General features: G+C 45.8%; 2 protein-coding genes across 16 annotated transcripts in view; one reads left to right on the top strand and one right to left on the bottom strand.

Annotated features, from left to right (window-relative positions):
• Positions 1-15430, top strand: part of WIPI1 (WD repeat domain, phosphoinositide interacting 1) — a 31432-nt gene extending 16002 nt beyond the window's left edge. Inside the window, exons 5-13 of the mRNA XM_019637703.1 lie at positions 3563-3660; positions 4295-4387; positions 5091-5161; positions 5761-5868; positions 9932-10096; positions 10832-10939; positions 11599-11714; positions 12053-12153; positions 14904-15430. Coding sequence (XP_019493248.1) covers positions 3563-3660; positions 4295-4387; positions 5091-5161; positions 5761-5868; positions 9932-10096; positions 10832-10939; positions 11599-11714; positions 12053-12153; positions 14904-14951 — 908 coding nt within the window. The 3' untranslated portion in view covers positions 14952-15430. The remainder of the gene's footprint in view (positions 1-3562; positions 3661-4294; positions 4388-5090; positions 5162-5760; positions 5869-9931; positions 10097-10831; positions 10940-11598; positions 11715-12052; positions 12154-14903) is intronic.
• Positions 14633-23283, bottom strand: part of ARSG (arylsulfatase G) — a 106482-nt gene continuing 97831 nt past the window's right edge. For 14 of the 15 annotated variants that reach the window (XM_019637698.1, XM_019637685.1, XM_019637687.1 and 11 more), the window contains one exon: positions 14633-16464. In XM_019637698.1, the coding sequence (XP_019493243.1) occupies positions 16154-16464 (311 nt within the window). In that variant the 3' untranslated portion in view covers positions 14633-16153. The remainder of the gene's footprint in view (positions 16465-23283) is intronic. The other variant, XM_019637700.1, reaches the window with a different exon arrangement.

Genomic DNA, 23283 nt, shown 5'->3' with positions numbered 1-23283 from the left:
TGGTGAGGATGTGGAGAAAAGGGAACCCTCATGCACTGTTGGTGGGAATGTGAAGTGGTGCAGCCAGTATGGAAAAGAGGATGGAGGTTCCTAAAATAACCTAACAATACAAATACCATATGATCCAGCAATTCCACTTCTGGGTAGATATCCAAAGAAAACGAAATCACCCTCCCAAAGAGATAGCTGCATCCTCATGTTCATTGCAGCATTATTTACGAGTACAACAGCCAAGACAGGGAATCAACCTAAGTGTCCAACAATGGATGAATGGATAAAGAAAAGGTGATACGTGTGTACAATGGACTATTATTCAGCCGTAAAAAAGAAGGAAATCTTGCCATTTGCGACAATATGGATGGACCTTGAGAGCATTATGTTAAATGAAATAAGTCAGAGGACAAATATCACAAATACCATGCGATCTCACTTATATGTGGAATTTTCTTAAAAATGAGCTCATAGATATTAAGAACAGATTGGTGGTGCCAGAGGTGGGGAATTGGGCGGGGTGGGGCGATGCACAAAATGGGTGAAAGGGATCAAAAGGTACAAGCTTCCAGTTATAAAATAAATACATCATGTGAATGTAATGTACAGCATGGTGACTATAGTTAATAATACTGTACTGCATATTTGTAAGTTGCTAAGAGATTAGATCTTAAAAGTTCTGATCATAAGAAAAAAATGGTAACTATGCATGGTGATGGATCACTGGACATATTGTAATATTCATTTTGCCACATATACAAATATTGAATCATTATGTTGTACATATGAAACTAACATGTCATATGTCAATGATACCTCAAAAAAAAATTCTGAAGGGCAGTGGAAGTATTTGTCCAAGCCTTCTGCTCCAAGACCTCCTAGCATTGCCTGCAACAAAGATGGGCCCTGCCAATATTTTCAAGTAGAGGAGGTAAGCAAAGATTTAACATCTTGGAATGTTAAAGATGAAAGAACCGTACATCACCAGAGCCCCTCATTTCACAGACAGGAAAGAGGCCTGGAGAGGCCACAAATAACTCAGCCAGAGTTGTACAGGCCTGGGTCTTGAACCCTTGTCCTCAGCCTGCCTCTGCCAGAGACAAATAGATATCCTTAAAACGTGGCCTTTTTTTCCCCTAACAGCTTTACAGAGATATAATTCACATGCTGTACGATTCACCCATTTAAAGTGCACAACTCAATAGCTTTTAGTATATTCAGAGTTGTGTAACCATCACCACAATCAATTTTAGGACATTCCATCACCCTTCCCCCCAAAAAACCCCATACCTCATAGCCATCACCTCTTGTGCCCCCAACCTTAGGCAACCCTGACCTACTTTCTGTCTATAGATTTATCTATTCTGGGCATTTCATATTAGTGGAATCATACAATAAGTCATCTTTGGTGATGGGCTTCTTTCATTTAGTGTATTTTCAAGGTTCATCCATATTGTAGCATGTATCAATACTTCATTTCTCTTCATTGTCTCATAATATGCCACTGTAAGGATATCCCACATTTTATTTATCCATTCATCAATTGCTAGATATCTGGGTTGTTTCTAGTATTTCACTCTTACGAATAATGTTGCTATGACTATTTATATACAAGTGTTTATGTGGCTATATGTTTTCATTTCTCTTGGGTATATTGAGTGGAATTTTTGGATTAGATGATAACTCCTTTTGAGGAGCAGCCAAGCTGTTTTCCAAAGCACTGCCCTGTGTTACATTCTCAGCAGCAACGTATGAGGGTTCTAATTATCTGTCTTTTTGATAATAGCCATCCTAGTGGGTGTGAAGTGGTATCTCTGTGGTTTTGATTAACTCTGCTTTTTTTAAACATATGTGCTCAGAAACCTTCAGCACTTACCCGCCGCATTTATAAGATCTTAACTCTCCGGTTTGGTACTCAAGTCCTTCTACAGTTGCAACATTCAATCTTAACCTCTTTTCTGCTAACCACCCCTATGGGAACCCCCCACGCAAGCCAACCTGATCTCCCCACTGTCTACCCTCCCCAGTTTCACAAGACCAGAATGCCTGTCTGTCTAGCTGTTCTTGAAACTGCCACGTGGATTGCAAAGAACCCAGATGAGATGGGGAATTCCCAGAACTAAACTGGGGGAAGGGATGAGTGGTCTCTTCTAAGGCCAGGACCAAGGGTGACCTTGTGCACGCAAGAGCGTTGCAGGGTGCTGGAGCACGCAGGTGCGGGCACCAGTCAGTCACTTTCTTCCCATAGTTCCGTGTGGCAAGTGATAAGAGCACAGCCCTGGCTGTGTCCTCGGCAAAGCCAGCACAGGAAGTGGGACCTTGATACCAATGCTCAACGTTTGATTTCTTTTTCTTCTCTGCTCTTCCCCGCAGATGAGGTAGTGTACAATTTAAATGGCTGATCTGAAGTTTTTCTTATACCTTTATAAGAAACCCATTGAACATGCTAATTTGTAACAAAGAGGTCACCTTTTTTTACTTAAAAAGATGTCACTCTTGCCTAATCTCGAAGTTCCTATTCTGGTAATGCTTTTGGTTCTGGTAATTCCTTGAACTCACTTCTTTCATGGACACCTCTATTAATCTAAACCATTTCTGTGCAAATCCTTTACTTCAATGCTATTAGGGTTCTCCCCCTGCCCTTGGCACCTCCTTGCAAATAAAAATTGCTTATGTTGGCTCAGTGGTTTGATTGCCTGTTTATTCTTCCAGAATATTGTCGAAGCACCTTAAATCCAAAATGTCCTCTTTTTCTAGTTTGTTTCAATGGCAGGCACGCCGTCTTAACTTGACGCCCTCAAATGAACTTCCGCCTCTGGACGTTCCTTCATCACGGCAGGGCACTCAGCTCAGAAAGGAGCCATTTCTCAACTGGCCCCTTCCCTTACCACTTCCCATCCTCCAACTTGAAATGATTGGCCAACTGTATTGATTCGCTTGCAGAAAGGCTGGCACACACTGCCCTTTCACAGGAAGAAGACTCCTTTCAGTCACAAGTAAATTCTCTTGTAGGCCTCGAGCAGCGGTTCTCAACCTGTGGGTTGCGACCCCTTTGGGGGTCGAACGACCCTTTCACAGGGGTCGCCTAAGACCATCAGAAAACAAAAAGATATTTACATTACGATTCATAACAGTAGCAAAATTACAGTTACAGAGTAGCAACGAAAATAATTTTATGGTTGGGGTTCACCACAACATGAGGAACTGTATTAAGGGGTCGCGGCATTAGGAAGGTTGAGAACCGCAGGCCTAGAGGCTAATGCAATCGGAAAAGTCCATGTGGTTTCAGAGCCTTGGGTTCAAATGCAGAGAAGAGCATTTTCAATGTTCTAAGCTCTGGTTGCTTAGCTGGGGAGAGGACATGGCCACTGTCAAATGAGGACGTCTTCCCCTGTGAATTTACTTTATTGGAGTCCTTTGGCTAGAAGACTAAACTGAAAGCAAATGTCTGCAAAGCCATTCCTCCCCTCACCAGAAGGTGGCGCTGTAGTTGCACTGTTTCCAGGGGCCCTTTCCAGGCACGCTGTCTCCCTGGACACTGGATTTTCATTTGCTGTTTATTCTCTGCCAGGTCTGTGTGCCCTCTCTATCAACCATTCCAATTCTTACGTGGCCTATCCTGGAAGCCTGACTACAGGGGAAATTGTGCTTTACGAAGGACACTCCCTGGTAAGTTGACAGTGACCCTGGCTGACCCAGCCCCCCTGCTGGGCTCTGCGGTAGGTGGCAGGTGATATGCAGGCAGTGGGGTGAGGTGCAGAAGCAACACTGGGGGACTTTGTTCTGCCCACAGTGGCCGGGTGTGGAGGAGTATATAATGATATTTGCCCTCATGTCAACACAGCCAGGAGGCAGCGTGCCAGGCCAGGGCAGACATCTGCAGCGTCCTGGAAACCGCTTGCCAGCTGGTGGCTCGCTGTGGGGTTGAAGGTGTCACTGGCTGTGACAGCATGCAGCTGTTTCACAGAGCGGGGCAGGATGACTGCAGGAAGCCCCCCAAAGATGCACACAAGGAGGGCCCGTGACAATGGTATCACTCCTCACTGGGCACACAGTTGGTTGTGCATCTCTCCAAGGGCAAGAAAAGGGATAGAAATGGAGTGGGCCCTTGAAGCAGAATCTAGATACACCGGAAAACGATGCACAGCTTATATGCAAAGGGTCTGCTGGAAATCCTGGAGAGAGAGAGAGGAACCTGGCAAATGAGGGCGAGTGTCTTGGAAGAAAAGAGGAAGGAGACGGAGAGAAAACCCATCGTCCCTCTTCCCCGGCGTCAATATCTACTTTTCCTTTTCACTAACAGAAATCAGTCTGCACTATTGCTGCCCATGAGGGGACACTGGCTGCCATCACCTTCAATGCCTCGGGCTCCAAACTAGCGAGCGCTTCTGAAAAAGTGAGTGCTCTGTGTCCTCATGGGCTCTCCTCCTGCCCTGGGCTGGCTGGATGGCTCCCGCGGTGCCGAAGATCTGAGGGAAACAGTCTGGTGACACAGGACTGACTGGTCTCTGGGCCAGCTCAGAATTCATTTCAGAGGGACAATTTCTGCCCCCCACCCCATGTTGTGGTAGATTGATGCACTGTTAATTCAACAGACCAAAGGCCTGGGCTATGCAAGATATTATACAAGACACTTTGCACAAAAGCTTGCAGTCTTATGAAGCAATGTGTGTGCGCATCGTCATAGATACAGATAGATGCCGCCTTTCATAAACATAGTGTAAACAAAATGCTTTCCTATTAGCAAGTGAGATTGATCTCTTCTGACTAATCAGGGAATGTGATCAAGTTGACTTTCAAATGCCATGAAAAACAGGTCTATTTTGGCAGGCAGAGGATGACTGCTCTAGGAAGCCAGAGCGGTTTGAGTGAGCACACACATAGCCTTGGGCTAGGGCGGGAGGGACAAGGAAGACAAGACTCATTCTGAGAAATGCTTCTATGGCGCATGTGCAAACAAAACAGCCTCTATGCTCAACACTTCGTGCTTCCTCTTCAGAGACAGATGTTCAAAACCAAGAAAACAAGCTCCTCTCTAAAGGGACATGCGCATGTGCAGCCACTAACGGTACGAAATGTCCACCTGCTTTCTTTTCCAGGGCACAGTCATCCGGGTGTTCTCTGTACCTGAAGGGCAAAAGCTCTATGAGTTTCGGAGAGGAATGAAAAGGTCTGTGTTCCCTGTAAAACCCATTTTAAAGTACCCACAGAGGTTCTGCAGTGGACGGCTGGCAGCCACCTAGGGAGAGGCCGCAGGGCGGCTCTGTGCCCCGGAGGAGGTAGAACTGTACTTTCTCAGGTAACTGACTTAGCGGCCCGCTCAGTACTTAGTCCACCTGAGAGTGTAGACACCGTGTTAACACGGGAGTTCAACAACGAGAGTCCTTTCTAAATAGGTGGGTGGGTGGCCAGCAAAGGAGAAATGAGAGAGCAAGGGAGTCACCATCCAAAAGTGATTTCTGGTTCCCTTCCATGGACATAAAAGAAGTGTGATGGTCTGGGACCCTACTGGCTGTAGGATTTGCAGCTGGACCAGCGCTCAGAGCAGCTGGAAAATTCCCAAGACAACGGGCAGGAGCAATGCCTTTGTTTCTTCTTCCCGAGTCCATTTATGAATCTTTTCAACATTAATGTCTAAATATGAATGGCACACGGTTGAAAGGATGTGAGACTACCTAGACTCTTCAGGATGCATTATAGTCTTCTTGTAAAACTGATGTTTGAACTCATTTTTTCCGGCTCACGAGTCTGTCCATCGCTGTTTTCCAGGTATGTAACAATCAGCTCCCTAGTTTTCAGCACGGACTCCCAGTTCCTGTGTGCCTCCAGCAACACCGAGACAGTGCACATCTTCAAGCTGGAACACCTCAGCCACAGGTCAGTACGGCGCCACATGCGAAACACTCGTTAGACTTAAGGAGCCAGGCCCTGGCTATTCTGCAGTAGTGATCGCCGCCAACATAAGCGATTTCTCCATTTGGGGGCTAGAACCTCGGCTTTGCTGGTTATGTCTTCACCAAAGTGGTGAGCGTATGTAACAAAGCCTTGGTCATGTGATGCGTGGAAATACCAAGTCTGGGGCCACCCAACCACGGGCAGGTAATTTAATCTTTCTGTACTCGGGTATAAAATAATCGTCTTAGGTTTGCTGTGAGGATTACATGAGTTCCTTGACCTAAACCATTTAGTGTAATGCCTGGCACATGGTAAACACTAAATATGAGTTAGTGTAGCTGTAAATATAGTAGTAAACATCATTGCTGTCACCCCACCCCTGAGTGCTTGGCTAACACTTTCAGTGCCCATGAGTTTAACTGTAGCAGGAGGGAGGTGAGGATTGGTGGTATAAAGCATGTGTTAGATTGCAACCAGTGCTGTTTGTTGTTGTTGTGTGTGTGTGTGTGTGTGTGTGTGTGTGTGTGTGTATGAGTGTTCCATTGCTGCTGTAACAAATTACCACACACGTAATAGCTTCACACAGACAACATGCATTATCTCACAGTTTCATACGTCAGTGGTTCGGATTAGCTGAGTTCTCCGCTCAGGGTCTCACACGGCAGAAATCCCAGCATCAGCTGGCTGCCTTCCCATCTGGAGCTCAGAGTCCTCCTCCAAACTCATTCCTGTCACGGGCAAGAATCCAGGTCCCTGCGGTTGTAGCAGAGAGGTCCCCGCTTCCTCGCTGGCTCTCAGCTCCGAGGCCACCCGAATCTCTTCTCACATAGCCTTCCCACCAGCAACATCACATTAATTCCTTCTCGGGCTTTGGATGTTTCTGACTGTCCCTTCTGCCTTTTCTGTCAGCTGTCGGAGAAAGCTCTCTGCTTTTAAGGGCTCATGTGATTAGAGCAAGCCCGCCTGGATAACCTCCCTACCTACTGTCATCTGGGCCATGTGGCAACACAGTCACTGCTATCTCATCACTGTCACATGTTCCAAGGACCAGGACATGGCATCTTGGGGCCACTGCTAGAAATTCTGCATGCTGTCATGTGTGAGCATGTTTACTGTGCTGAGTACCTGCTACCTGTGTGCCCATGTCCACCCTGGAGACGTTTTACACTGAAAAGCAGTACAACTGTGACAAATTCTCCTCCTACCCAGCCACCAATCACAGCAGTATCACCTTACCCAGCCCTCCTCCCAAGGTCAGGGTCCCATTTCTTGAGCACAAGAGATGGCTCAGGGGACTTCAAACACCTCATGTCTCCTGACACTCCTCTTCATTGTCATTATAGGAAATTGAAACGTAAAGGTTTAGCGATTAGCTCAAGTACACTCAGCAGGGTGCAGAGTCAGTGATGAGCACACTTGTACATCAAGGGAGCACTTCATAGTTTATAAAGCATTCTCCTACACTTGCTCCCTTGGTCCCCACAATATTCCTGGAAGGCAGGCAGGGTCGGGGTTTCCTAACTGAGGAAACAGGTTCAGAGAAGTTAAGTGTCTTGCTCAAAGCTGGCCTCTGTCTCCAAATCCAGGGTTCACAGATAAATGCCCCTTTTACACCCCTGCCAGGCTTCTAGAGCTGCTCCAGACTGAAAACTCCCCGAGACGTCTTGAATAAATATCCCAAGTACAGAGTCCTGTGCTGGGTTTCACAATTGTACCAACAGAGTCCCATCTTCTGTGACTGAAAGAAATTCTTCTCATAATATGGTAGAACTTAAATGAAAAAAAAAAAGTGTTTTTCCCCCTACTTGGTATGATACAGTGCCGGGCCTCTGTTATGTACGTATGTGTCCATGTGACTCCATCCAAGGGCGCCACCAACCACGTAACTGTGCCGTGGATATTTCAGTCCTGCATCTAACTTCACTCTACAGGCTGGGGTAACACCCCTCCTCTGAAAACCTTGTCCCCCACTGGCATTTGAAACGCCAGGGGCTGCTCCCTTCTTGCCTCAGGCTTCTTGGAGCCTGCGAAAGTCCACCCGCTTATGTGTACCTCAAAGCCCATGGTTCGCCCTGCAGTTCTTACTCTGTTCGTTTTTCGTGAAGATTCCATCTGCGTTCTAGAATTTCCTGTCACTTCTCGAACAGCTTCTAAAACTTAAGCCCTGATCTCTTCTGGAGGTTTAATTCATCATCTGTGGTAGCAGGTTAGAGCCCTGGAACTGATTAAGATACCCCCTCAAAATCCTGAGGGCCTGTGACCGAGTGACCCCCAACCGCTGCTTCAGTCATGTCTTCATCTGAGGTCACTGGTGCTTAAGACAGGCAGTGGCCATTTGAACTCATGTCCTTCTCCAGGTTCTGTCAGTGATCTCAGATAACCAGGAACAGGACCTTCGAGTTGCCTGACTCCCCCTCAGCCGTCCATGAAGCGCTAACACATCCTGTGCGGAACGGCTCACATGTGCCTCCTCAGCCCCCTTCTGGCCACTGCCTCTAACATCTCTCGTCTGGTCCACTTCATGCCTTTCCTTTCGTCTCAGCCCTTCTAGTCTCTTCTTCCCAGCCTATCTGATATCTTCTTAATGGCCTCATCTTCTGAAAATGCTCCTTTGAACATGACACCCTCCTCAGGCCCCTTTGTCCCCTTTGTCCTTGGGGACAGAGTCCCAGCTTCTCCAGCCTGGCGTTCAAGGCCTGTCTTGGTCCCCCTTATCTGCTGCTGCAGTCTTCTTGCCTCTTCCATCTTGGCTGTGACTCCTGGATGCATTTCTCTGCGTCCACATCTGAAGTGCCCCCCCCCCCCGCCCTGCTGAGCTCTGAGTCAGACCTGACTTCAGAGCACAGCCCCCAGGCCCCCCCCCCCGCAGCCTCTTCATTCACGCCAGCCTCAGAGACGCCATCTTATAAAACAGTACTCGCCATGTGCCCAGCGCTGGGTGTGTTGCCTCCTTATCTGTCACAGCTGGGTGACCGTAATTGTCCCCGTTTTCCAAATACGGAAGGTGGGAGCTGAGAGGTGATGGCGCTTTTATCCGCCTCGCCCTTCTCCGTGGTCCTGGAGCAGCTACTGTCTGCACCCTTTACGTGGCAGCAGTCATGAACGGCTCATGTTTTCTCTTTTTATATGTTGCTGGGCTATGTCTCCACCTTGAACGCAGGACCTGGGTATTATACCTCTTTGTAAGCCCCCACCCTTAGCAGTAGCCCTAGGAACAGCAGCAGGCATGCTTCCTGGTGCGTGCGAGCATGGGACGGCAGCAGCACGCCCAGGAGGGCCCGTCACTTTCACATGAGAACATGGAGGCCCAGAGGTGTGTCCCAAAACCATCCAGCCAGTTGGTGACAGAGTGAGAAATAAACTTCCAGAGCTTCTGAGCTGTGGTGTGTTCCATGCCAGATTGGGTCCTGCAGATAAGGGGCTTCTCAGCAGGTGCCCCTGGGAGCGTGTGGCCACACTGGCCTCGATGTGCCACCCCATGCAGACCGGAGCGGGGGTGTGCCCCGTCCATCCTCACATCTCCCACCAATGGAGCCGGCCCCGCTCTGTTTGGCGGAGGCCTTGGGATGAAGCTGGGTGACTGCAGGGGGCATACCCAGTCCCTCTGAATCGTGGGAGAATCGCGGGGTACCTGGGTGCTCAGGGTGTAACCAGACACCTCCCAGGCGTCTTGCCTGGAGGTTTGCTTCCCACTCGGTCTGGTTTGGAGGCCTGCACGCTGAGATCAGTCTGTTCTTCCCTGAACGCAGGACAGGCTCGGGCTTACTTCAGAGTCCAGATATCAACTCCATCTCATTCTCTAGCCCGGCCCCCTGTTAGAAATCAGGCTAATCGTCAGGTATAACTTCCTTAATGTAGGAAAGCGGTAACATTGGGAACCTCTTAAGAGCCTTGCCATGGCTCGGCTGCAGGACAAACAAGCCCTTGCTGTCCTCTGGGCATGGCCAGGATACTCTGTCCCGAGTCACTCTGGGTGGGCAGAACATTAGCTACGGCGCGGCCCCTGCAGCTCGGTCTCATCCTGGCCCGTACCTTGCTCCCCCAGTCGGCCAGAAGAGCCTTCGACCTGGAGTGGCTACGTGGGAAAGATGTTCATGGCCGCTTCCAACTACCTCCCCGCCCAGGTGTCAGACATGATGAATCAGGACAGGGCCTTCGCCACCGGGCGTCTGAATTTCTCTGGACAGAGGAACATCTGCACCCTCTCAACGTACGTATGGTGCCACCCACTCTCACTGCTATCACACACTTATTTTCCCCAAAGCGCAACCCCACCCCCACAAACACGTGCAAAGGAACAAAGAAAGAGAAGGTGGCCAAGAGGAAGGACGGACAACATCAAAACCCTGCAGGCTCCCGTCTGCTGCCTTTCCTGTCTGTAATATGTCTCCTCCGGGAGGAGCTGGAAGCTGGCATGGGAATTTTCACCTTTGGGTTATAACACTGTCCTGAAAACGATTCCTGTTTTTGCATAATCATATAAAGAGGCTCTAATTCCATTGTCTAGGTTCCGACACCTAGGGGATAGACAGACGTTTTATCTAAGGAGTTTAAAGGAGATAAACACTTTAAAAAATTCATAAAACTAGCCAGCAAAGATGGTGTGCCAATTTCCCCTTTTTCTCATGTTAAAGGCAGAGACACATAAGATAGAGCTGGCATCCCATTCAGGTAAGCTATGTTTTGTTGGCGACCGGTTTTCATGGAGTAATAGTGTGTGCACACATCATTTTGTCTCTTCCACACAATTATTTTCAAAGACAAGAATTAATCCTCTGGGTGGATCACTAGGTCAGAACGCAAGGGACTAGCCAGAAACCCATAATCTAGGGTCGGTGGGCTGGGGGCTTTTTGATGGCAGTAGGAGTTGGTGACAGCCAGAGTGCATGGGGTTTTGTCATGAGAAACTGTTGTAATCACAGCACATGTTTCGCTTGGCTCTTAGGATCCAGAAGTTGCCAAGGCTCTTAGTTGCATCATCCGATGGACACCTTTATATCTACAATTTGGACCCTCAGGATGGAGGAGAGTGTGTCTTAATCAAAACCCACAGGTAAAGATATAGTTTTCAAAATGACAGCCTTTCAAGAGCCGGCTTGGAGAGTTGTCACTTGGCCAAGAACAATGATGACAAGCTTCAGTGCTCTTGCTTTTTCTTTGTTCTTTACCCGCAATCTTGGTGGCAGACCTCTGGCGGGTACCTGCTTCACACTGGGCTCGGTGTTGGGTGCCCTCGCCACGCTGTACACTCCTGGGCAAGTGCCAGGATGAATAAAACGCAAAATGGAATGTCTTCCTGCTTCGCCTTTCTTCCTCGGACATAATGCATGCTCAAAAATATTTACTTAGTTGAACAAAAAGTTCTCTCCACTTCGTGACCAAGTGCAGGATGACTTCCTGCTGTGGACACCACGAGCTGCCACTGCCCCCTCACCCGCGGGGCATCCCCTGCTAGCATGTCTCTTGAGTCCTTACCAGGCAGCGCAAAGGGCCGATCTCCGTGTAGTACATGGAAGAGAAAGGGGTCGCTGTGAAGTTGTGTAATTGACCCTGGCGATTTCAGGTTGCGTCAGTTCACACTGACCCAGCAGGGTGCTGATAGGTCTATACACTCACGTGGCCAAGCCTGAGCTTCCTAGCGCTTTTCCTTTCGGAGGTGTCCTGGATATGTGATGATCTCTTTTTCTTTCCCCTTTTAATTGCTGCAATTAGGTTGCTTGGCTCAGGAACAGAAGAGAATAAAGAAAATGACCTCAGACCTTCATTACCTCAGTCTTATGCAGCAACTGTAGCCAGACCCAGCACATCTTCCGCCTCCACGGTGCCAGGTGAGCGGATGTGGGGGGCGTGTCGAACAGCGACCCTCTGGTCCCTTCACTGTTACCTGTGGGTGGAGCACTCTCCCCGAACCATTTATTTTCTCCATGGTGAGGCCATGGGAATGGCCTCTGAATGCGGGTCCCTAAACCTGGCAGGCACAGCACCACGTGCTTGGTTCCCTCACAGGTAGTGTGAACGGTTTGCCTCTGTGAGAATTTGCAAACAGGTGGAATGTTTTAGGAGCCTGCGGGGAAGGCGGGGATGTGGACTCATCTGAGGTCCTGCCCCAGAGTCCTGGCACAAGAACAGACCGTGTGGCTTCTCATGCCTCCTTCTTGCTTTCCAGGTTATTCTGAGGACGGCGGGGCGCTCCGAGGAGAGGTTATTCCTGAACACGAGTTTGCGGCTGGACCAGTGTGTCTTGATGATGAGAATGAATTCCCCCCTGTGAGCATTAGGAATCCTTAAGAGAGTGGCTCGCTCTGTATGCTTAGAAGGAAGCCTTCGCCTCGTACCTGTTCCCTAGCCTAGAATAACTAACCCTCCTCTAATATTCAGAAAGCCACAGAATGTTAATGTGTACAGACTAGCCATTAGGTGTCCCGCCACCTCGACACATTAGCATAACCGGGCAATAACCCAGGGAGTCCAGGCAGCCTCATTACCTTCCGGGGCCCCGAATTCCTGACTTTGCTTCTGGAGCACTATCTTCGCTGCTCCCAAGGCAAGGCCCTTTGGCCTGTGTCAACTCGTATTCCCATGAGGCTCCTGAAGCTGCTTTTGCAGAGCGCTGCTGTCCTTGGGCTGAAGGTGATGCTCTAACAGGGCTAGGCTGCTGTGCGCAGCGGGGAGCTGGACCCTCATACTTGGAATGCTGACCGGGCAGGCCCAGCCCCCGCAGCATGGGCAGGCCTGGAGAGAGCCCCCGGGCGCCCCCAGCTGGGCTTCCCAGCACCCCGCTCTGGCAGCAAGGGCCCCAGGGTTGGCTGGGCGCTAGGCTTGGCTTCTTCCAGCATCCCCGTTCCCTGGGTGACTGCCAGTGCCGCCTCAGCTTCTGATCCTTCAAGCTTCCATTCTATATTCCAACATATAGACCCCTCTTGTGAGCGTCACTTAGAGAACAGCCCAGATAGTCACCCTGAAAGCATCTAGAGAAGGAAGCGGTGTTTGGGCCGAGGTTTGGAGAGTCCAATGAGTGACCCTCCTAGAGGCAGAGACAGCGGCCATCCGGGCATTGCTTCAGTGCCCACTAGATCTTGGTGGGTAACGTTTTCTCCTGATCATTCTTTTGTGGCAGTTGAGATTTCATTTGCAAAAGGATGGAGTGCAGTTCTAGCTTCTTTCTTGCATACATGCACAGGACAATCTAGTAAGCACAGTCAGCCAAAAAAAAAAAAAAAAACTATTGGGTGTTGCTGCCCCCTGTGCCTGACCGGGGGCTGTCTGTTCCCATAAAGGCTCTGTGAACTTGAGCTTCTCCTACATGCTGGCTTTTAGTGGGCACACTGCCAAGGCCATTGCCAGGAAGTCCAGTTTCTGTTTTAGGGGTGGAAAGTAGTGGTCCTTAAAAATACTAACTAGAAATTTGAAAACACCTGCTGGCTTGCTGCTTCCTGATAAACCAGTCATTTTGCCCGTGGGCTGTCATGACCCAGCTGACCGTGAGGGGAGTTTTTCTGTCCCCAAAATGCTGGTGATCACTCACCTGAAGTTGCACCTTCCAGGAACCAGAGCAAGTCAGATGCAGCTGGGGGATAAAAGTGACTTTTCCTGGTCTGTCAAGGTTTAGAGCAAACACTCATTGGGTTCCATTTCCATCATTTTGGGAAAAGTCTGTGGCTGCTCTAAAAGATAATTAGATTCTTACTTAACTGTGATCAGCATAGACCTTACAACCTCATATTTGCAGAGTCTGGATACTTCAGGTATTGGCATTCAGGAGGTGGTCCCTTGCCAAAGAAGACCTGTATAAATGACATTTGTTTGGAGTTAAAAAAAGGTGGGGGGGGGGGAGCAGTGCTTAAGAACTAGTGCTAAACTTATCACAAGGCCTGTTTGCCTATACACTGCCAGAAAGCCAGTTCTCCTGCCTCTGTCTTTAAGGAGGAAATGAGTGAAAGTTCGTTTAAATTACATCAGGGATTTTTATTTATATATGAGGAAGGCTTCCTACCAGTGAGAGTCGATCACCGACCGAGTTTCCTTAGGACGGTTGTTAGACCCTAGCAAGTATCGGGCAGGCTGTGTGCAGAGCCGGTGACAGGTGTCACAGAGGCCATCAGACCCCAGCCCTGCCCCCAAGCCTGCAAGTAGACCATGAGGCGAGGCCGTGCTCCTACGAGATACTGACACAGTAGCAGGCCAGTTTCTCCATCTCTCCACACGAGGACCAGAGGCGTGAGTGCTTTTGGGATGTTCTCTCAACATGGACCATCTCAGTCACACCCTCACAGGCAATAATATTCAACAGGAGACGCCAGACACCTCCCTCCCTCTGCCTTTACTCTTCTATGCCTATTAGAAATATCTGTCCAGATTCACATCTCTACCCACATTCGTTCAAAACTTCCAGGATTGTGAAAGGATCCAGGCGTCTCAGCTTGGTTCAAATCACTGCTGTAGACATGGACGCAGGCTTGCCTGGATAACCTCACGAGGAGCTCCCGGGGTCATCACCAGCAGTCTTTTAAAAATACATATACTGACACTTCCCTGGAGAGGATCCCTCTTCTCTCCTTGGGATTTACTTTGCTCCAAGAACAACGAAAGAAAAGAGAATTGATCCTTTCTGGTACCGTAGAAAGATGCAGCGTTCAGCAGGGTGGGCAGCTTTTGTTGCAGTAACGAGCCAACCTTTATAAGGCTGCATGTTTTCTAACACTAGTCTTACTCCCGTGAGCAAGAGTAAGGGGACTGGGACCAAGAGTATTTCCTGACTTTTTAATAGGGATTTAGCAGCCTGTGTTTACAAGATGAGCCTTTTGAAAAACTACACATATACCTATTTTATCTACAGTCAGTGTCTTCTGAAACTGTGCCATCCTCACCCACACCTACGCAGGGGGGTGAATGTCTGTGGCCATGTGTGCCCAGCCCGCCCCCGCCAACCCCGCGTGGGCACAGATCTGTCGATCACGCAGCCTGCCTGGCAGCCTCTTCCTGGAGAGAGTAAGGCCATTCTGTTTTGATTTCGGTAGATAATGTTGTGCCGTGGAAGTCAGAAGGGCAAAACGAAGCAGTCATGATGAGCCGCGCACCTCAGAAATCAGGACACCCCCTGTCAGGTGGTTCTGGAGAAACAAGGAAGGTGGAAGAACGGAGTGCGGTTGTGGGCACCGCATGGGGGGCTGGACTCCCAGGTGCCTCCTGCTTAAGCCACAGGACATGGTTCACTGCTCCCCAAGCCCCGCTCAGCCCTGGCTGCCGGAGGGTGTGGGGGACGCTGTGCACACATCCCGCTATTTAAAATATATTACAGCCATAGTGTCGACACGAACTAACCATATTGGTCTATAACCGGACTTTTATATTAAAAAGGGCATCCTTTTCAAATGTATGCTGTGTAAAAATGTACTTATAGGGAAATGTCTTCTAATTGTATTTCTTGTATACTTCATCTAGAGAGAGACTATTTTAGCCAAAGTATTGTTGCAGTGATTAGAATAAATCATTTATTACCTTTGAGTCCCGTTTAGGACACTAATAATAAAATGATGGCAATGCATTTTTGAGGCTCTAAAAATGTCTTGCTTCATGGTTTTAGGAAGCAGAAAGAATGCCTAAACTCTTTAAAAGACAGCCGTTTGACCTTTAAAAGGAGGTTGGGGGAGGTGGGTCAGGCCATGACTTAACGTGCGGGCTCTTCTGCCTGGAGACCTCAAACATCTGACTTTGTCTAGTCTGTATCCATGCTACTCAAGGCAACCCCAGGAGTGTCCCAGAAATGGATGATCTCAGCCCCAGCCCAGACCTATCAAGCCACAACCTGCATTTTCACAAGATCCCAGGCGATCTGTGTGCGTATTAAAGATGGAGGAGCCCTGCTTTAGATACCAGCTGGAATGAATCTCTGCTAAAATGACCAGTGAAACTGGGAGCATTAAAACCAAACAAAAAAACCTAAAATGGACTGAGTGCCTGCCTCAAGTGTCAGGGAACGTGCCAGGCACTTTCATGTCCTGTCTTACTGAATCCTCACATAAGCTTGCAAGTCAGGTTATATATAATGGCCCAAGTTCAAAAGCTGGGGCTTGAACCTGATCTGACTCTGAAGCCTGTGCACTTCCCATAAGGCTCACCACAGCTGTCCTCTCCAGCCAGCATGCCGAAGGAACGGACAGAGGGGGACGCAAGGTGGCAGCTTCAAAACAAACTTCTGAGACTTATTTGTAAAGCAGACATAACTGAAGAGGGTAAGACTGAAGCTGGGGTGTGAACTTGCCCCATCTCATTTCCTGATGTGTCTGCTTGTGGACACGTCGGTCTGGGAGGTGATGTGGCAGCGGCAGGCAATTTGGTGGGGATTACAGCAGGGAGTTACTGAGGGGTCCTGCGTGTAGTCCGCTCTGGAGATGTTGTCGTGAGCCACGTCTTGAAGGATGTCCGCCAGAGCCTCTCTGACCTTGGGCAGCACGCGCTGGTACTCGGCACTACCTCTCTCTAGAGGCACAGCTTCTGCAACATCTTCTAGATTAAAAACAAGGGGAGGCTCATGATGCTGCTCAGGACCCACACTCCCATCACAGGCTTTGGCTCCACCTAGAGAGAGGGTGACAACAAACACCCCATCAAACCCAGCTCTGGCCCTGTGCTGGAAAGAACTGCGACTGATCATAAGTGAATCAAACACACCAGGACTTGACTATGCAGATGATGGCTCTTCCCATCAAAGAAAGTAGCTGAAGCATCTACGTGCTCATTCCAGGACGCTCCTGTTGTCCAGAATGATTCTGAACTTGCCTTCAGAGCCAGTAGTAGAACATTCAAATAGCGCTCGTCTCTGCCCTTTGGGAGTATTTGATCTTTTTTTGGAAACTGATTTCTTGAATAGCAAACTTATTCAATTTGGTGAATCAGGTAGAAAGGCAAGGTGAGTAATTTCACTTTGAGTTGAAGTTGAGATTCTTGTATGAATTAGAATCTGACTATTAAAGCAGTCACCCCCAAAGGAGTAACAAACATTTAGAGTGATGGCAGCCTCCTCAGTTGGTAATGATTCAGACGGCTTTGTTGTTTCCCTTTTCCATACAAAAAAGTAGTTAAAGTGTCTGACAAGTGAATATAATATAAACAAAAGGAATTAAGGCAGAGGACAGCCCTCGAAAGTACAGGAGTTTCTAAAGACCCTTTGGCTCTGAGCCTCCCAGCAGCCAAATTAATACATTGGAAACTTAAATTTGATTGCTCAGGGAAAGCAGAGCTTGTGTGGCACGGAGACGTGAGAGGGTTTATTCCAATGGCTCCTCGTACATTCTTATTAAAAATACAGCTGTGTGATCAGATGGTCCCGCTGATGACTTCCTATCACACCCTTCACTACAAGATGAGAGTGTGACGTCAAAGTACAATCAGATAAAAGCAGACCTACAGGGGCCAAAGCCATGCAACCTGAGGATGCAACTTTCATTCTGGTCCCATCTGGACAGAAGTCGAATCTGAGCTGCTGAGTGACAGGATGGGGAATTCACACAGCCTTTGGGAAGCCCTCCGTAAGGGTTTTCCTCCTGTGGTGGAGATTCAGGCTGTTCAGCAGAGTAAGAATTAGTGCCTTTGCCAAGAGTTTAGGGTTGAATTGAGCTCTTCTTCACAAGAAAGCGTGGTGACACGAGCCTTGGCAATCAACCAGTCAAGCAAAGGTTGGGACTGACTCTTATAAAAATTAAAGACTTCCACCTAAGGGAATAACAGGGTAGCTTGCACAGAACTAACCCTCCTGTAAGTGACACTTACACATTCTAGTCAACCTATTTCAAAACACAGTAAATCGAAGGCACTAGAAAATAGCCAACACAGGCAGAAACTGAAAGGGATTCGATCCTTCAAAGAGCCACACTGGATTGGGTCTGCATTTAAACGTGTTTTCCCCTGAGAAGACCCTCCCCCCAAATCTGTGCAGCACATAGCAGCAGGACCCAAGGAGAAGGCTGTGGTCTCTTTGACTTGAGGTGTCAAGGGACAGAGTTCAGGACTGCCAGAGATGAAAATGGGTGGGTGAAATCCTGGGGAGGAGGGAGCCAGAGAAGGGAAGCCTCAAAATCTGCAAATAAACTCCCTTCAAATCCTTGGCTGACCCCTGCACTGTGCCTGTGCAGGAAGATGGGTTCTACCGACAGCTAAAAGTCGAAATAGCTCAGGAGGCATTTCTGTGCTACCTGCTGCGGGGAAGAGCATGTCTAGAATATGAATTCTATTAAGTTAGAAAGGCTTGAAAAACACTTCATATTTTCCATTGAAATCTCAAAAGGTTCATATGCTAGGAGTGAAGACCATGTCTCAGGACTAAGGCATTTACCTAAGATTAAGGACCAAAGCTGAAAGAGCCAGTTCTAACAAAGTGTAAAAACCACGCCTCCACAAGTTTAAGGGGGTTCGCTAATAATTAACTGCGTGCGAGAACAGAAGAAGCAATACTTGCGTAACAGAAGTCAGAATCTCCATAAAGTCCAGTTTTCAAAAACTACTAAGTAGGAAACTTCCAGTTTCTGGTCCAGCATGTAAGGAGCTTGGAAGTCATCACATCATGCTAACAAACAAAAAGCTGAACAAACTGAAAAAGCAGCAACTCTTCTTAGCTCTGTCAGAGAAGTGAGGTTACAGAGCAAACCACTGCCCCCAAAACTGAAGCCACAGACAGATGAATATATAGAGACCCACAACATTCTAGAGCGTCGACACCTCCGGGAAACAGCACCGAGGGAGGGAAACCTCGAGTGTAATTGATAAATTGCTAGAGGCTCAGCGCACACAAGTCTGAGAGTTAAAAAACTCCATGGGGGCCAGTTATTTCTTAGATGGAAGTTCTAAGAAAGAATAAAAAAGAAATGCTACTGATCAAAAACACGATAACAGAAATAAGAGTAAGAATGTCTTTGATGGCTCATTAGATTGGACATGGCTGAAGAAAGAGTCTCTGAGCTTGGGGAGATCTCAAAAACAGCTGCCAAAGCTGAAAAGCAAAGAAAAAAAAAAGACTCAAAAGAACAGAACAGAATATCCAACAATTGTGGGACAACTACAAAAAGTGTAACAGAAGCATAATGGGGATACAAGATGGAGAAGAAAGAAAGGAGCAAAAGAAATATATGAAACAAAAATATATGACTGAGATTTTTTCCCAAACTAATGTCAGACACCAAACCACAGATCAAGGAATCTCAGAGAACACGAAGCAAGATAAATGCCTATGCAAGACAGTCGTCAAGAGAATGAGAAGACAAGCCATAGATTGGAAGAAAATATTTGCAAAAGATATATCTGATAAAGGACTGTTATTCCAAATATACAAAGAACTCTTAAAACTCAACAATGAGAATATGAACAACCCAATTAAAAAGTTGGCAAATACATCAGGGTCGCCGGTTTGATTCCCAGCCCGAGCTGATCTGCCGCTGAGCTGCCCACAGGTGACGGGATGGCTCAGCTAAAAAGAAAAAAAAAAAGCTGGCAAAAGACCTGAACAGACATCTCACCAAAGTAGTTATACAGTTAGCAAATAAGGCTATGAAACAATGCTCAACATCACATGTCATTGGGTAGTTGCAAATTCAAACAACAATGAGATACCACTACACACCTGTGAGAATGGCCAAAATGAAAAACATGAATAATATCAAATGCTGGGGAGGATGTGGAGCAATAGGAACTGTCACTCACTGATGGCGGGAACCCAAATGGTACAGCCACTTTGGAAGGCAGTTTGTGGTTTCTTACGAAACTAAACATACTCTTAACATATGATCTAGCAATCGTACTCCTTGGTATTTACCCAAGTGAGTTAAAAATGTACGTCCACACAAAGTCCTGCAGTCTATAGCATAATTGTTAAAACATTCATAATTGTGAAAACTTGGAAGCAGCGATGTACATTGGTGGGTGAATGGATAACTAAACTATGATACATCCACACAATGGAATATTATTTAGCACTAAAAAATAAATGTTATCAAGCCATGAAAAGACATGGAGAAACCATAAATGCTGTATTTATCAGCACAGGCTGTCATTAACAAAATACCATAGAAAGCTACAGACCAATATCCCTTATGGATATAGATGGAAAAAAACCTCAACAAATGCTATCAAACTGAATCCAGCAAATATTTTAAAAAATTATATACTACAACCAAGTGGGATTTATCCCAGGGATGCAAAGTTGGTTCAACATACAAAAATCAATGTAAAACAATGTATATTAATGGACCCCAAAATGATCATTTCAACAGATGCAGAAAAAAACATTTAACAAAATCCAACATCCCGTTACGATAAAAACACTCAACAAACTAGGAACAGAAAGGAACTTCCTCAACCTGATGAAAAGTGTCTATGAAAACCCCACAGCTGACATCATGCTTGGTGATGAAGACTGAAAGCATCTCCCCCTAAGATCAGGAACAAGATAAGAATGTCCACTCTCGCCACTTCTATTCAACATTGTGCTGGACGTTCTAGCCAGAGAAATTAGACAAGAAGAAGAAATAAAAGGCATCCAGATTGGGCAGGAAAAAAATAAAACTACCTCTACTTGTAGATGAAATGATTTTATACGTAGAAAAGCAAATGGACAAAACTCTCCAATTAAAAAGCAGAGATTGTCAAACTGGATAAAATAGCAAGAGTGTCCTCTATGCTGTCTACTATCAACTCGTTCTAAATATAAAAGCAGATGAGTTCAAAGTAAAAGGAGGAAAACAGATATACCGTGCAAACAGTAAGCCTAAGAAACTGGAGTAGCTACATTCTCTCAGACAAAATATACTAAAAACATGTACTACCAAGATAAATAGGGAATTTCGTAAAGATGAAGAGTCCATTTCTAAGGAAGACAAAACTAAAGGGAAATATAGACAAATCCACATCCTACATGGATATTTTAACATCCCTCTCGCGATAATTGATAGAAAAACTAGGCAAAAATTAGAAAGAATCTAGATGATTTGAACAATGGTCTACCACCTCCATCTAATTGACATTTATGGAACATTATTCACAAGAACTACTAAGAATAAATACTTGCTTCACTTCCACATTGTACAGTCACCCAGATAGACCATATGCAAGGCCACATAATGACTCAGTGAATTTCAAAAGAGTGAGCCTTCCAGAGTAATTTTCTGACCACAATAAAAGTAAATTAGAAATTACAAAGGTAACTAGAAAGGCCCCAAAATTTGGACATGAAGCAATACATCTCTAAATAACCTAGGGGTTAAGGAAAAAATTAGAAGGGAAATTAGGAAAGATTTCCAACTAAACGATAATGAAGATAAAACACATCAGCATTTGTGTGGTGCAGGGAAGCAGTGCTTAAAGGGAAGGATGTAGCTGTCAATGCTTATGTTTGAATATAAGAAAAGTTTAAAATTAATTATCTACATGTCCACCTTAGGAAACTAGAATAAGGAGTAAATTAAACTCAAAATAAGTAAAGAAAGAAAGAATAGAAATAAAAGCAGAAATCATGGCATACAAAACAATAAAGGACATGAACAAAGCCAAAAGGTTCACTGAAAGGATAAGGAGGGAATATTATGAACAACTTTATGCCAATAAACATGACAACTCAGGTGAAATGGACAAATTATTTGAAAAACAATTTATCAGAGCTGATACAAGAAGAAATACAAAATCTGAATAGCCTTATACAGAGGGGGGCCAAAAAAATGTGTACACATTTTAAGAAAGGAAAAACCTATTAAAATTGTAATACTCAATATATACCAATAACAAAACATAAATACAAGTCATGTGTATATATGTTTTTGGCACCCCCAGTGTATATTAAGACATTAAACTTATAACCAAGAACTTTTCCATCAAGAAACCTCCAGGTCCAATTGTTTCATAGGTGAATTCAATCAAACATGAAAGAAATATACCAGTCTTACACCGGCCCTTCCAGAAAATAGAGAAGGGAACATCTCCCAACTTATTTTATGAAGTCAGTAAAACCGTGATACAGACATTACAAGAAAGGAAAATTACAGACAAAATCTTAGCAAATCAAACCCAACAATATATATTTTTAAAAGATACAATTAAGTAGAGTTTATCCAGGAATGCAGAGTTGATTTAATGTTTGAAAATCGGTGTAATTCACAGCATTAAGAGGGTACTGACACAGGTATTTACATTAATAAAAACTCATCAAATTGTACAGTTTAGATCTGTGACTTTCACTGTGTATAAAGTTTGCCTTAATTACTTGAAACAATGGGAAAAACTAAGATAACCTTAATTCAAGGCGACACACCAAAACAGACTGGTTGGGTTTTAAGGCCACTCCTAGTTCACAACCATGAAATCACATCCTCCCCATAGAAGGACACACATCTTTCTCTAATCTAATGTAGTAGATGTCAATTCAACTAGCTTATCCAAAACCAGTTTTAAATAATTAGGATGCCGATCTTCAGCGGGAGGGGGGAGAAATCAGAGCATGTCCCTGTGTCATCCTACTCAGCTTTCATACCATCTGTTGAGATTTCAGTCCTCCCCACCCTGACTCTCCTGGGAGTTCGGTGACTCCTCAGAACAGACGTCCCCTGGGTATCATAATTCCTGTCTGATTGGGATCATTTTAAACAGTCCTGTTACTTCACAGTAACATTTATGATTCCAATATTGTGGTGCCGAGCGCTTTCTGGCAGGGTTATTACTTCTGAAAATTAACTCAGCCTGGGGACACCATGCCTCTTAGATAATGTAATGTAAGGACTGTAATCTAGAAACTTTCCATCTGAAAGCGTAACAATTATCTAACTGGTTTGCGTTTTAGGGTTTGGAGAATCAAAGATTGTTGTGGCATTTTTAATATCCTCCAAGTTATGAACTCATAGAATTTGTTTTGTTTTTATGCCACATTTTCTTCAGGATCACTTATTTACGCTCAGGGAAAATAATTTTTGTTCTGTATTATATAATTCTTTGGAAAGCTCTAACATTAAGTAACTGAATCAAATTGGAATCCGCATCAGGTCCCAGATTTTGGTAGATTTTTTGGGAGGTTTTTTGTTTGTTTTTCATTCATTTCCAAAAAAAATAAATGTGAGAGTTCCTACTAGGTGCAAAATGCTGTGCCAAGCACTTCAAGACAACAAAGATTAAACAGCTTACAGAACTCTGCATTTACAGAGCTTAAAACTAGTAGAGGAAATAAAACATGTAGCTAACTGACTGGCACATACAGAGGGTGCCAAAAAAATGTATACACATGTTAAGAAAGAAAAAACCTATTAAAATTACACTGATGGTAATCACTTGGAGCATCTCTTGTAATTGCAAAAGTCAAATGTGACTTGTATGCATCTTTTATTGTCAGTATGTATTGAGTATTACAATTTTAATAGTTTTTTCCTT

Source organism: Hipposideros armiger, unplaced genomic scaffold, assembly GCF_001890085.2.
Source record: "Hipposideros armiger isolate ML-2016 unplaced genomic scaffold, ASM189008v1 scaffold_34, whole genome shotgun sequence".
NCBI lineage: Eukaryota > Metazoa > Chordata > Mammalia > Chiroptera > Hipposideridae > Hipposideros > Hipposideros armiger.
The sequence above is the reverse complement of the archived record's forward strand: the minus strand, read 5'-3'. Positions and strand labels throughout refer to the sequence as shown.